The sequence below is a fragment of the Fomitiporia mediterranea genome, assembly GCF_000271605.1.
Source record: "Fomitiporia mediterranea MF3/22 unplaced genomic scaffold FOMMEscaffold_6, whole genome shotgun sequence".
Taxonomy (NCBI): domain Eukaryota; kingdom Fungi; phylum Basidiomycota; class Agaricomycetes; order Hymenochaetales; family Hymenochaetaceae; genus Fomitiporia; species Fomitiporia mediterranea.
Genome location: NW_006760391.1, coordinates 716130 through 730027, shown reverse-complemented (window position 1 = coordinate 730027; position 13898 = coordinate 716130). Strand labels below are relative to the sequence as shown.

General features: G+C 41.0%; 3 protein-coding genes across 3 annotated transcripts; 2 read left to right on the top strand and 1 right to left on the bottom strand.

The window, feature by feature from the left end:
• Positions 1 to 4901: 4901 nt before the first annotated feature.
• Positions 4902 to 5768, top strand: FOMMEDRAFT_167826 (uncharacterized protein; the record flags this gene model as incomplete). Its single annotated transcript, XM_007266272.1, has 3 exons — positions 4902 to 4973; positions 5039 to 5297; positions 5374 to 5768. 3 exons carry the CDS (start codon positions 4902 to 4904, stop codon positions 5718 to 5720), a joined length of 678 nt encoding a protein of 225 aa, XP_007266334.1. The 3' UTR covers positions 5721 to 5768.
• A 29-nt stretch (positions 5769 to 5797) lies between these two features.
• Positions 5798 to 6615, bottom strand: FOMMEDRAFT_107554 (uncharacterized protein). Its single transcript, XM_007266271.1, has 4 exons — positions 6513 to 6615; positions 6157 to 6431; positions 6001 to 6089; positions 5798 to 5938 (listed from the first exon to the last, which is right to left on the bottom strand). Exons 1-4 carry the CDS (start codon positions 6560 to 6562, stop codon positions 5921 to 5923), a joined length of 432 nt encoding a protein of 143 aa, XP_007266333.1. The 5' UTR covers positions 6563 to 6615; the 3' UTR covers positions 5798 to 5920.
• A 3273-nt stretch (positions 6616 to 9888) lies between these two features.
• FOMMEDRAFT_84603 (Creatinase/aminopeptidase) lies at positions 9889 to 12268 on the top strand (the record flags this gene model as incomplete). Its single annotated transcript, XM_007266270.1, has 8 exons — positions 9889 to 10037; positions 10103 to 10177; positions 10241 to 11344; positions 11398 to 11608; positions 11664 to 11778; positions 11835 to 11893; positions 11950 to 12069; positions 12125 to 12268. The coding sequence occupies 8 exons, from the start codon at positions 9889 to 9891 to the stop codon at positions 12266 to 12268; spliced, it is 1977 nt and encodes a 658-aa protein (XP_007266332.1).
• Positions 12269 to 13898: the final 1630 nt, after the last annotated feature.

The following is a 13898-nucleotide window of genomic DNA, read 5'->3' as shown; positions in this document are numbered from 1 at the left end:
AGTAAGAGTTAGTATATATATAGTTTATAAACAGTACTTCTAAAAGACAGAAGTTCTAAGTTCTAGTATAGAAGGGTGTAAAACCCTTAAAACTAAAAGTATAAGAGTAGAGAACTGTAACAGTTCTGAGAGGGTTAAAAGTATATAGTTGACAAAAGCCTTTTAAATAAAGGTTTATACATATTAAGTTAGGTCTACTTGTAACTACTAATCTAGTAGAACAGTAGAGGTAGTAGTTAGTGTAAGAGAGTCTATGTTTACACTATAAAGGAATTAGTACTAAACTAAAAAGGGTAATAAATAGAAGAAGGGTAGTTAAAGTTTAAAAGAGTTTAGAAAGTTTAAAATTTAAAAATGTAAAAAGGTTAGAACAAAGAAAAGAGATTAATACAATAGTAAGTACTAATGTCTAAAATGTAGAAGAGTTGTAGAGTAGTAATAAGTAGTCTTAATCTAATGTTAGTAACAGTATAGAGGGGACCTAAAGGTTTAGTAAGAGAACTCAGACTATAACTATTCTATATAATAGAAATACAGAATGTAAGTATTAGAATATAGTCAGAACTTGTAGAACAGAAAGAGAGAGAGAGTAAGACAAGAGTAGAGTATATAGAGTAAGTCTAAAAGTATAAAACTATTTAGAGTAAATAAGATTAAGACTATAGAACTAGTCTGATCTTATATACTTATATATACTAAACTATATAAGAGTACTTAGAGAGTATAAGCTACTAAGAATAATAAGTTATAAAGAATAAAAGAAAGGAAGGTTAAAGATAAAGGTATAAAGAATAAAGAGATAAACAAAGGGTAGAAGACTATAGAATAAACAAAGAATGAAAGAGTAGTTAAAGAAACAGAATAATAAAGTAAGAAGGGGTAGTAGTAAGAGTTAGTATATATATAGTTTATAAACAGTACTCTTAAAGGACAGAAGTTCTAAGTTCTGGTACAGAAGGGTGTAGAACCCTTAGAACTAAAGGTACAAAAGTAGAGAACTATAACATATTGTTTTACATTCCTTTAGAGCTTTTCTAAACATAAACTTAATATAATTTACATAACAATTAAGACTTTAATAGTTATTCATAATATACTAATTAACTTAAACAACAACTCTACTATAATTACAAACTATAATATTATAATAATACAGACCTCTTTCTTACAGTTAGAGCTAAACTAGACAAAATAGTAACAGAACAGGTAAGAAATATTAATTAAATAGTTAGTACTAATCTCTATTATACAGGTTTACAATGTAGAAAGAACTTACTTGTACATATGAATAGTAGAAATAATTAGGTATTATAAGTAATAATAAGCTTAATAAATTAATTTTACTATATTATAATACTCTTATACTTATTTATAAGAACACACTTAAACAATTAGAATTATTACAAGACCTTGTAAACACATTATTGTTACAAGAGTTCAAGAGTACTAATATTAAGGAGTTAATTATACTATATTCTACTACTCTAATACTTTGTCTAGAGAGTTATAATTATTAACTAGTAATCTAAATAAGTTAGTAAGTACTCTAATAGAACAATTTTACTAAACTAGCCAAATTGAGGATATTAAAGAGGTAATTATATTATGTTATACTTCTTTACTAATCTGTCTAAACAAGTATTTGTATAACAATTGTGAGGAAAGTATTAAATTACTAGAATATACTATACTACTTCTACTACTTTCTACTCTAGTAAAGCTCTCAGATTCTCTAACTTATTTTACAGAGTTTATTCTAAAAGTTAGTAGCTATTTCTTTCTCTATAAAGTCTTCTGAATCTTGTAACACACAGTACCTATTAAGTTTAAGGTTTTACAAGTCTTCTAAGTTGTATAGTATCTGTATCTTTATAGTTTAATCTTTAGACTATATTCTTTTATACTAGTATTCTTTGTCTTTCTTATCCTTTTACTTCTAGTATACAAAACACTCAGTTTCTAGCTTAGCCATCTTTTCCTAACATTCCTGTGTAAAGACCTTACTAACAACTTTAGTAAATTTAGTAGTAGAATCTGTTTTCTTATGTTTCTTCTTGTCCTTCTTAACATTTGCTTCAATATTCTTAAAGCTACATTCTGAACTAAATTCTATAAGCCTCTTAATATTAGGACAGCCTTCTACACTTTAAAATAGAGAAACTTATGTATTAACTTAGGAATTAAACAAGCTTAAAAGTATACAAGACTTATACACAATTAATAATAGTAAATATTAGTCCTTTAGTAAATTTGGTACAGATTATAATAAAGGTGTGTATTCCTAGTATGTTACTGTTCCTATTTTCTCCTCTAGTATAGTTTAACTATTCTGTTTAGTAGTTCTAGTCTAGGTAAGTTATACAGTCTTATATAATAAGTGTTATACTTACTTTTTGTGTCCTTATACATTCTAAACATAGAATACTACTTTGTAGTAACTTGCTCAGTTATATATTCCTTTAAGATTGTTTAGAAAGCTTAGAGACAAAGTTGTAAAAGTCTAGTACATAAAAAGTAACATAGAGAGGTGAGTATTTACCTCTTAACAAATCCTACTAACAGATGTCTACACTTTTAACTATTACTCTAGTGTACAAATGAATTCAGTAAGCTTCTTCTTATTCTCCTTATTCTATAAAGCCTTTCCCTTTATCTCTTTCATATTAAATACCTTAGTTTTATCTTTTATCTTTTAAGTTAAGTTACTAATTTCTATATCTAAAGTACTAGAAGTATGTGTATTCTTTCCAGATTGTAACTCTTGAAAACAGTAAGTATACTCTTTCAAAAATATACTAAAAAGGAAGCCTAATGTATAAAAAGTAATGTAAAGAGAAATAGTATGTACCTTTTCCTGTCTTTTTTAGTACAGCTTTCTCCTTTACCTTTCCTTTAGATTTTAACTTCTCTAGTACTAGAGAGAGGCTTTAAGTAGACTATAGAGCTAGAGATGAAAGGTGAGCTGAATTCTACTCTTAGAACAATTAGGGCTACTAAACTAGAGTCTAGTTTAATACTATAAAGCTTGTAACATTCTCTAGAAACTCTGTATTAAGTGTAGGAGAATTTAGGCTTAGACTAGGTGTGTTAAAAGTCAAGAATGTTGGGTAAAGTAGAACAGTACTAGGGAAGTGCTAAACACTGTTACAAACAAGTTCTGTTAAGTTCTGGGTTTGCTAACACACACAGAACACTAACAGGACAAAAGTATCTTTGTTACAGTCAGGAATAAGAACTTGTCTATGTACATGTAAGAACTCACCTTTATTACAGTCAGGAATAAGAACTGGTACAACAAAGGTAAAAGATTGAAACTATATATACTAGAAATAAAACAAAGGTGGCTCATGCCTAAAGGGGAAAACAATACTAAAGAGAAAAAGGAGAGTGTATACACTTAAGAATAAAGAGTATGTGACTTAGACAATAAGGAAACATAGTGTAAAGACAAAAGAGGAAATGTGTGTAACTCTAGGGTCCACACTAAGGAGGTCTAGGCTTGGAAGAAGGTCTGAGTTCAGAAATGTGATTCTGTATCAGGAGAGGTATGAAACAGTACAGAAGCTATTATAAGCTATAGGGTAGGCTTACATGAAGCTAAATATGTAAAGGAGTCAGCTGGTTGTATGCATGCATTTACATGCCTTGTAAGTTTGTTACTAGTGTCTGTGGTTGAGTTGAATACTAAGGATTATTCTGAAGGTTATTTAGCCCTATCTTAGACATCTGAGAAGGAGGGAGGGCACAATTCTCATTTTTTTTGTATAACTTCACCTCATGTCTCACTCTGCATATTTAAATTACCTTTTTAAGATTAGAAGATGTACCTAATTACATTACAAATATGATTAACTAATTGATTGTAGATCCTTGCAAGTCACCTCCTCAATTTTGAGGGACTTGCACTACTTGCAGCATCTCATTCTGGGTTGCTGAAACTGCTTCTGCAAGTCTCCCTGCCAATGAATTGAAGACACCTACTAGTTGATTCACCACTGTGCCACTTTTGCTCACAAATTTAGCAACAGTCTGGCGTGTGCCTGCTTGCACGGCTGGACAAACACATAGCAAGTTGGCAACTGTTGCGTTAGACGCAAACACTTTGCTGCCCTAGAACCAGGTCCATGGAAACGTCTTATCAGTATTACCAAAGTGCTGCAACAATCTGCTCTTGAATTTGCTTATTACTATCGTTAAGGATATGGAATCAACTATTGCACTGGTTCCCACGCATTTAACTTAATTGAGTTACATTGTGTACTAGCTGGATTGCTTTGCCACATTTCCGAGACTTCAACATGTCGGAGCCCGCCTTTGTCCTCTTATGTCGATTTTTTTGAAGGTTGCTGTCTTGTGCTAGTGGTGAACTAACTCAGCATTATACTATTAAATCTGTTCCTTGGCTTATGAATTCTTCTGAAAACTAGTGAAACATACTCAACCAATATACTACATAGATATCTACACTTATGCATCTTTGCTTCAAGTGTACAATACAGCTTGCTGTTTTCAGCCTTTTACCTTCCAAAGTCCATATTCAAGGATAATACACGATCAGGTCCACTCTGGTACCGAAATATAAGGAACCTCCACAGTCCCGAGAAGCAGTGCACAGTTCCAGCATCGGATGACTCGAATTCTATCCGGTACACTTACAGGGCGGCTCGTTGGTCTTGACTCTTCGCGCGTCATGCGCTGCCGAGCTGAACAAGATGACTCGATTCCTCTCTCTCAACGTTACTATATATATTCTTCTAATCAAGGAGGTTTTCCTCATCATCCAAAGCTTTAGGCTTAGGAATCGAGCTATCTAGCTTTCTGTCTCGCTGCTCTCGCACACATCCTCACACATCTTTATTCTTATTCATTCAACGGACTTTAATCTCAGGACGGAAGGAAGCATGGCATTGCACGCTAAAGACTACAAAACTGAACGAGGGGCATATAAGGGGCAGCAGAAGGTTCTAATTAGAGTTCGCCCCGATTCTTCCACATACGTAGATTAACTCAGATACTTATTTCTTTTCGGATTTTAAAGCATGACCACCGCAAAGGCAAGGAACATGTTTACCCCAAACCATGGAAGACATCAAAGGGATACGGAACGGCCGCTGGACGAGCTACGCACCTTGGTCGGAACGTCGGGGGTAAAGGGGACCGACTTGTGTGGAAGAGTGGTCCGCTCGCGCTCGATTTCTGCGACTCCGAATCCGATTTTGATTGTGCATATGAGGCGAATGACGAGCATGAGAGCGTCTTCGGAGACGAAAATGAATGGTATATGCGGGCTGCAGGAGGTGAGAGCATTAATAATAAACACGATGATTTGAAAAGGCTCAAGAGTAAACCCGGATGGCCCCCAATCTCCAATAGACAATGATGATAAGACATTTCCAGAACTATCAGAATCTTATGACCTTCAGCTCGCTCAAGCAATCAGTCTCTCGTTAGCAGAAGCAGCAACGACCATCTCGCGTTCATCTGACGACAACAACTTCAACATTAACGAATTCGAAGCGGAGTCGCTAATTGATGAAGCAGACGAATTCTCGTTCATGGGAACATGCATCGACAGCGATTCGGACGCAATGGGCGCGGATTGCGAATTTGACGAGACCGGCTCGGCGGGTCTGGACGAAACGGAATGGGTGGAGGTTGATGAGTTTGCAGTGAACGAGCGTCCTACATATGCACAGATGACGAAGGTGGAGGTTACTTGAAAGACCCTCTTTACCTGTTATTCAAAAGAAATAAAAATAAAAAAGAATTTGTGCCCATGCACAAACAAAAAGCATGTTCGAAAGCGGACTTCAAATTCAATTCGGCAGCGACTACGGGGTACAAAATACACTTCAATTACTTCAGCTTGTCCAATCTTTCTCTTTACCAGCAAATCGGCTCGATAGTTAATAAGGATAAATCAAGGAATGGCGTTGGTCTGGAAGATAGAGAGGTTGTGAAATCACGTTTGGAGAAGCGAGGAGTGGTCATATGACGTACATCAGCATCGCGAGTGACTTCGAGAGAAGGAGCCTTTGGTGGGCTGGCACTTGCACCCGCGGACGTGCGCGCAATAGACGCGAGGTCGACTGGTGCAAAATGACGTACAAATGCAATAAGCATGCGAGCATACACAACATAGGATAAGACCCATACCATCGCCTTTGAGGCCCTTCGCACGGAACTCGCGTGCCTTCTCAATGTCTTCCTCGCTGCTTGGAGAGGTACTCGTGGCCTCTGGTGGACCATCTACAGCAGGACGGACAGCGGCATTGACGTCTGGTGGGACTTCCGCAAGCTCTTCATTGTCGATCTCAGCATCCTCCAGCGCTTCGCGCTCAAGGTCCTGCTCGTCTTCAACGGAACCCCAGTTGTGTCGCCCCGCGCCGTCCTTGCGGAGAGACTTGTCATAACCAGACTTGGACAGAGATCTATTTGACAAACAAACAAGTGGACATTGTCAAAGAGATATTGATCACGCGATCCAAATATAAATGCTGCGCAAATCGCACCTGTCCTTCCTCATTGCACGAGGTGAGGATGCACGCTGTGTGCGAGTCATACTTGGAGATGAAGTGAGATTGAGTTGACGGATAGACTAGAGATGACCGTGGTAGTAGGAACTGGAGAAGAACGGATGGAGCAAGACGGTTTTATAGTGCGTTACGACGTTGCGTCACTTGGGGTGACCCAGTGCATCGCTCGCGTGATGTATTTCGTTTCCTTGTTCCTCAGCGCATATCATATCGAAATTTCCAGAATCGTCCATTCGGTCTGTTTCGTTTCCATTCCCATGCCACATACATTGACTCTCACGTTGCCTATTTACTCGTATTTAAGCAATGATATGAACTAAGAACTTGCATCACTTGGTGCAATTACCCCGCTTTCGTCATAGGTGACTGCTCTAAATCACGTGCGCTGTACGGCGCTTAGATCAATTTTAGACGCACTCCGTGAGTCCGTGTGTTCAGAGCATGCCTCACAGCCGTTCCCCCTCAACGTTCATTTCAGCTTCCTGCGCATGCTGCTACTGAGTCTGGAATCCTCTGCTTTATTATCACTATCGCAGTCTTGAGGACCTAGGAGAATAAGCTACGCCACTTGATTGCTCAATGAGTCTCTATCATCGAGGTGGCGCTCAGGACCTCATGATTAATTACAAACAAAAGCAGTGGGAAAGCCAGGTCAACTCGGCCTATCTGTTGAGTTCTACTGGCGTTGTTCACTCAGCCTATGGACTTTGCAATCGTCTGAAATCGCCATGGCTCAGCAACTTCCCTATTAATCAGTTTGTGTATCCTTTATTTGTCCACCTCAATTAGATTTGTGCGGGCCGTCTACATTCTATAACTTCAGCTTCCCTGCATCTATGCATCGTTTGTGCTGCCGGTTGTCTTTGCTTTCGCGGCCCTTATGTTTGGACACCCTAACGAGATCATAAATATGTTAAAGTGACCCCTTTGACCCGCACCAACACCCCCGTCTTTCATCCATCAGACGACCATCTCACAAAGCTGTCTTCACTGATTCTGCTCCTGCTCATGAAGCCTTATTATAGCTCATGGAACACTGTTCTAGGCTTTCTAAGTCTGCTAGATAGCCTAAATACCGCATATAGCGAGCACAACAAACTGGTTTTGTAAAGACGGTCCATTCACCCAGTAATTATCTAGACTCATACTTGTGTGGGACTCTTGAACAATGGTACTCGGACGCGTTGACATTTCTGCTGTTACGCATTTGCGCTATAGAAGTAACGTACCTGTGTTATCTAACTACTGCCTATTTATCAACATCAAGGTCGGAGATAACTCTCTAACTCTCCATCCAATTCTGGCGAAAGGAGACTTACATCACACTGGTCTCACCACTCCATGCGGATTCTTCCCGTATAGCAAACAAGTTCGTGCAGATGTTGTGTTCGTCTGCAGAGCTCTGGCAATTTCCTATGCTTCGCCGTTTGCAACAGGTTCCTCAAGTACTCATGACACTAATGTGGGACTCCAGTCTTCTAGAATATCGATCTTCTGGATGCGCTTCGTGTACAATTCAACGATATGCTATGTTCCTCTGTTTCGGGAAAGTCCTTTGTACAATCGAGCAAGGCCACACCAGCACTAGCTACACATGGTGGTGGAAACTCGGTGTTTTGGGGCCATAATACTGTATGAATAACCTCAGTACAGTTGCAATGGCTGCATCATCGTAACGTCAGTGGGACGACACTCTGGGGCTGCGAGGCCTTCGTGAGGGACACCGTCATCTGGAGTGCAGTTTAGTTCTTGTCAACCGGGGGAAAAAAACCAGACGATTATTATTGGAATGAGCCTAGCCATAGTGCACGCTCCTTACCAAATCCTGGCAGCAACGTGAGCACTTCTATTGATATCCTGGAGATCAATGCCTAAAGCGCACAGCCCTTCGTAAATGCTGCTCGAAGGTTATAGCATAACCGCGACATTCTGGCGCTGATCGCAACTTTATCCTGACCATTGATTAACAGTGAAATCTGAAAGGGTACTCAATCCGCATTCAGCAACTGCCTGGATAATTCTCGCTGTCTCGAGAGATCACCGGAGACAGTGACTGGTCAAAAGCTACCTTTCGGTGCTGCGCAAGAGTTAGCAGGTGTCGCCGTTCTCAATGCTCTTTCTGGTTAGGACGGTTCCCCCGGACTCGTGTTCTTCATCTCGGCGGCACGGAGCGAACTGCGCCCCTTCCCGTCCTGTTCACCCCAGATCCGGTATCTATACTTATCAGTTCCTCCGAATGGCACAAAGCACCACAGCCCTTGGCTATTTCACCTCGCATGTTCAAAGAAAGCAAGTTAACGCAGAGCATGTCCAATTCATCTCCAAGGCTACCAAGGCAAGTGCTGGGGATCGAGAGAGAGAGATGTGATTCTATTGAATTCGCTTGCACAAGATGACTAAGCAGAAAACTTTGCGCCGGATTCGATCGCCGGAAAAAGTTCTCACTGGAAAGCTTCTGCGTCCTCCTCGCCCGTCCTCGTGTGCTCTCTCCTGACCTGACTTCCACGACCACCTCCCAAGGGCCGACCGCTAGGGGACGCCCACCTCTACTCTTCATCCCTGTCCATCATCACCACTGGTGTTAGCCATGGTGCCTCCACCGCCCCCTCCACCTCCTCCACCTCCGTTCTGTCTGCCGTTTGGCAAGAGCAAGGACAAGCCAAGACGTCTCTCGCCATCGCGCACATTCTCGGAGAAGAGCTCCTACTATGTACCCCAGGATGTGTATCCACCTGGAGAGTCACCTCATTCCAGTCGTTCTCACTCGCTGTCTCGCTCCATGTCGGACGGCTCGGCCGATCCGGCACACCAAGACTCGTACTCGTCGACTGCAACCTTCACGAGTGCGACGAACAAAGCAGACAGTCTCACGTTTAAAACTGATACAGAATCGTACAAGCATATGCCTTCCGTGCGCAGTTCGACCCCTCCTCCTCCGCAACCACGTAGGCTAGGATGGGGTTTTGGGTGGGGATTGGGCAAACAGCGGGAGAAGGAGGCAGGAAAGAAAGGCATGCTCCTTCGCAGAGACTCGCAGCGCTCTGGTGCTGAGTCACCATATGTAAATCGCTCCCCAGCTACCTCTGAGCTTTCTCTGGTCTCGCCGGAGGGAAGACCTGTCCGTCCTCCGTTGTCGCCTATCCCGGATGAGTCGCCGCGCACGTCTTCTGCTCGTACTCCACCTTCAATACCGCCCAAACGCTCGAACACCCAGACATCGAAAGGATCTGGAAGGTCCGGGTTATCCGGTGCATCTCGTCAAACGGGTCAATCAGGTCGAACTGCCGTATCAGGCGGATCTGGCGGGACTGGCACGTCAGATGGCAACCAGTTTTTACAGCGCCGTCCTACAATGAATTCGACTGATTCTACAAGCACGCTTGTAGGCTCAGCATTGGAGCGCAAGATCAACGATGTCGAAGAGCCGAAAGTTCCCGTGGATACAACTCCGAGGTTGCTTGAGTTGCGAGCGTTGATGGCAAAAGAAAATCTCGATTATTAGTGAGTGTTTTTGACAACGTCGAATTTTGACTAGGGCTTACATATCGATATTCGCAATTGTGCAGCGTCGTACCGAGCGAGGACGCACACGGGTCGGAATATGTCGCTGACACTGACAAACGACGAGAGTTTATCTCTGGGTAAGGGTTTTTTTGTTAATATTGCGCCATGCGATGATTGTGGCTGATAATCTCTCGTTTAAGATTTACGGGCTCTGCTGGGCAAGCTATTGTTTCAAAAACCAGTGCTTATCTCGTCACGGACTCGCGTTATTGGTTGCAAGCGGAAAACGAACTCGATAGAAATTGGAATCTCATCCGTGCACCTCTACCTGATCAAGAACAGGATTGGCAATCGTTTCTTCTGAAGCGAGTGCAAGAAGGTCATCGAATTGGCCTCGACGCTCGCATGATTAGCTGGTCTAATGCTTCTGTCCTCAACAGTTCTGTGGCACGACTCGGCGCTAAGCTGGTCTTTCCGTCGCAGAACTTTGTCGACCTCGTTTGGAAAAACAAACCTGTGCGCCCGAAAGATCCGATTTTCATTCAACCTCGGCGCTTTGCGGGAAAGGATCCTCGTACGAAATTAGCTGAGCTGCGGAAGTGGATTTTGGAACAACCTCCCGCGAAACCTAGTTACGCGAAGCCCGGCCCGCCGACGGATGCGCAAAAGCACGTTGCGACTCTCGTGACGGACTTGGCAAACATTGCTTGGCTGCTGAACTTGCGTGGTCGTGATATCCCATTCAGTCCAGTTTTTCACGCATACCTCTTCGTAGGGCTTGAAAATACTATACTCTTCGTGGAGCTTGCGAAGATAAAGGACGACGTGCGCAGACATCTTGAGGGATTGCAAGTCGAGATACGGGAGTACAACGATGTGTGGTCCCACCTGCGCCGTGCTCCCTGGGGAGCAGGCAAGGTTCTCATCTGCGATGATACAAGTTACGCGATTTCACTATTACTCACGCACTTCCGTTATACGATCGTTCCGTCTCCATCTTTCGTGGACTCAATGAAGGCTATTAAGAACCCTATCGAGATCGGTGGGATGCGTGAGGCTCATATCCGGGACGGCGCAAGTTATGTCCGCTGGTTGGCGTGGCTGGAGGATAAGTTAGCGAAGGGATACGAGATTACTGAATACGAGGCTGCTCAGCGTCTGACGGAGTACCGTCGGAAGAACGAATTCTACGAGGGCTTGTCGTATGACCCTATAAGTGCGACGGGAGCGAATGCCGCTCTTCCTCACTATAAGCCGACCAAATCTGGTGCCAAATTCATCGAACGAGATACTCCATACTTGAAGTATGTAGCATCTTTAATATTGACTCTCGTCAATGCTCAATTTGGCTTTATAGCGACTCAGGTGCTCATTATAGAGATGGCACGATCGACTGTACACGTACTGTACACTTTGGTCGGCCGACTATGGACCAATGCGAGGCCTATACTCGCGTTCTTCAGGGTCATATCGCGATCGATAGTGCGATCTTTCCTGCAGGAACAAGTGGACGTCAACTCGATGTCCTTGCTCGCAATGCTCTATGGAAGGAAGGCCTCAAGTACTTGGTGAATTAGAAGGCACATCTTAGTGTTACGTGATTAGCTAATACGCACTCCATAGCATGGCACTGGACACGGCTTTGGCTCCTTCCTAAATGTCCATGAAGGTCCACAAAGCTTCAATTCCGAAACGGTACTCGTTCCCGGCCATGTCATAACTAACGAACCCGGCTTTTGTATGTATTGAGCTCTCCTTCGAGAGATTCCAAGCCAGGCTGACCTCGATAAACAGATAAGGACAAGGAATGGGGCATGCGCATCGAGTCAGCGTTACTGGTGCAGAAAATTCAAGTAAGTCGGCTTATTATTGTCAACATAGATTCCTGTTTTTTTATTTGTTGGTCCAGACCAGACATGGCAAGCAAGGCGAGACCTGGCTCGGGTTTGAGCGACTGACTGTCGTGCCAATCCAAACGAAGATGGTTCGGGAGGCTATGTTGTCGAGAGACGAAATTAATTGGATCAAGGTTTGTGTCTATACTTTTCAGGTATTTTAAACGGATTGGCTGACATATGCAACAGGATCATAATCGGCGTTGCTTGGAAATACTCGAACCTCTCATTCGCGAGGACAAGCGCGCACTGAAGTGGCTTCGTCGCGAGGCGGAACGCGGTATTGGGCAGGCTAGCCCACTCCTTGGCAGCGTTCACGTTGACTGGGATTAGCTTCCGAAATATACAAAAAAATTCGATTTTCCGCCCTGCTCAGGGCAACTCAGGTGCTCAAATTGGTTCACCACTCCTACGACATGATATATATATTTTGCACCTTTGGTTACAGTAATTTATCCACGAGTATAACTCGCTGGCGGGTATAGTCTACGCGGAGGCGTATGGTGCGCTGCGATACCCTACCCATTGGTTTTGCTTCCGTCACATCTTATCGACGATACCTCACGTTTTACTGTTTCACGATTTGCGACGCCCCACTCTAATGCCTTCATGTATGAATGTGTTTGTGACGGCTGCTATTTGACTTTTAACGCCTTGTCGTTCCGTCCCTTTTTGCCTATGGCTCTTCACTCTCTCTTCGTGTTTTTTCCTCGTTCTTCTTTCTTTTTCCCTCTTAATCTGATTTGTTTTCGTGCTCTATTCACTGGGGACACCGGAACGCGTCGCTTAACGTGCTTGCCTGGGGTTCGTCTGCCTTTGATTAAAGTGATCGATTTTTTGACTTTTGCTTTGGAGTTCTTATTATTCTCTTCGGATTCTTTGTACATTCTTTTTAGCGTTTCGTTTTGTGTTTCTCGAGACAGGACTCTTTTTTTGTTTGATATAATTGATGCAATGCGATGTCGAGTGTACGTCCCGTACATATTATAGATTATATATAATTATATGTGTGCATGTGTCTCTGTTTTGTTAAGATCCAGGACTCTGTTGTGTCTTTAGATTGAAGGTACCTTAGTGTAAGGATAAGTATACTATAGCTATGTTGAAAAGTGTTCGTCTTTCCTGAAAAGGAAGAGTATTAGTAAGTGATTTGTATTGACTTATTTAGTAATTAGAGACACATCAAACCTTTGTCTTGTGTCTCTAATTTCTTAATAAGTCAAGGCAAATCACTTACTAATGTATCTACCTTTTTAGGAAAGACAAATACTTTTCAACATAACTGTAACTTTACAGTAAAGATTCTCTCTTTACTAGTGTACTTAGAATGATTTAGAAATTAAGTACTAAGAAGGAGAAAGAATCCTTTAACTTTTAACTCAAAAACTCTTTATATATCTATATATATATATATATGTAGTAGAATATAAAGTAGTTTAGTAAATAAAAAGAAAATACTTATATATACTTATAATACATATAGTACAGGTGTACAAGTAGTACAATTGTTATACTTACTCTCTAATATTTAATCCTAAATACTAAAAGAGTTAGTAATAGAATAAACAAAATAATAATAAGAAAAACAAATAAAATTATTAAGTAACTTATATAAAGTTTAATACTATTATACTAGAATATTCTTTATAATTATAAATGTGTTTTTAGTTAGTTCTATAATAAACTAAATAAGTTCTAGTTTAAATTAAACAAGTTTTATAATAAAACTAGTAGAATTTATTATAAATTAGTTAGATTAATTATTAAATTAAGAAAAAATTAATAGATTTAATAAAAAAGAAAATATTTTAAGAGTTAAATAAGTATAAGAGACTTATATTACTGCCTTTTTCATAAGTATTGTCACACTTGATGATTCATTATTTTTTGTCACAAAAGTAAACAAAAACAAAAAAAATAGACTATTTCTTACTCAATTCTGTACAGAATTCAGTGATTATTT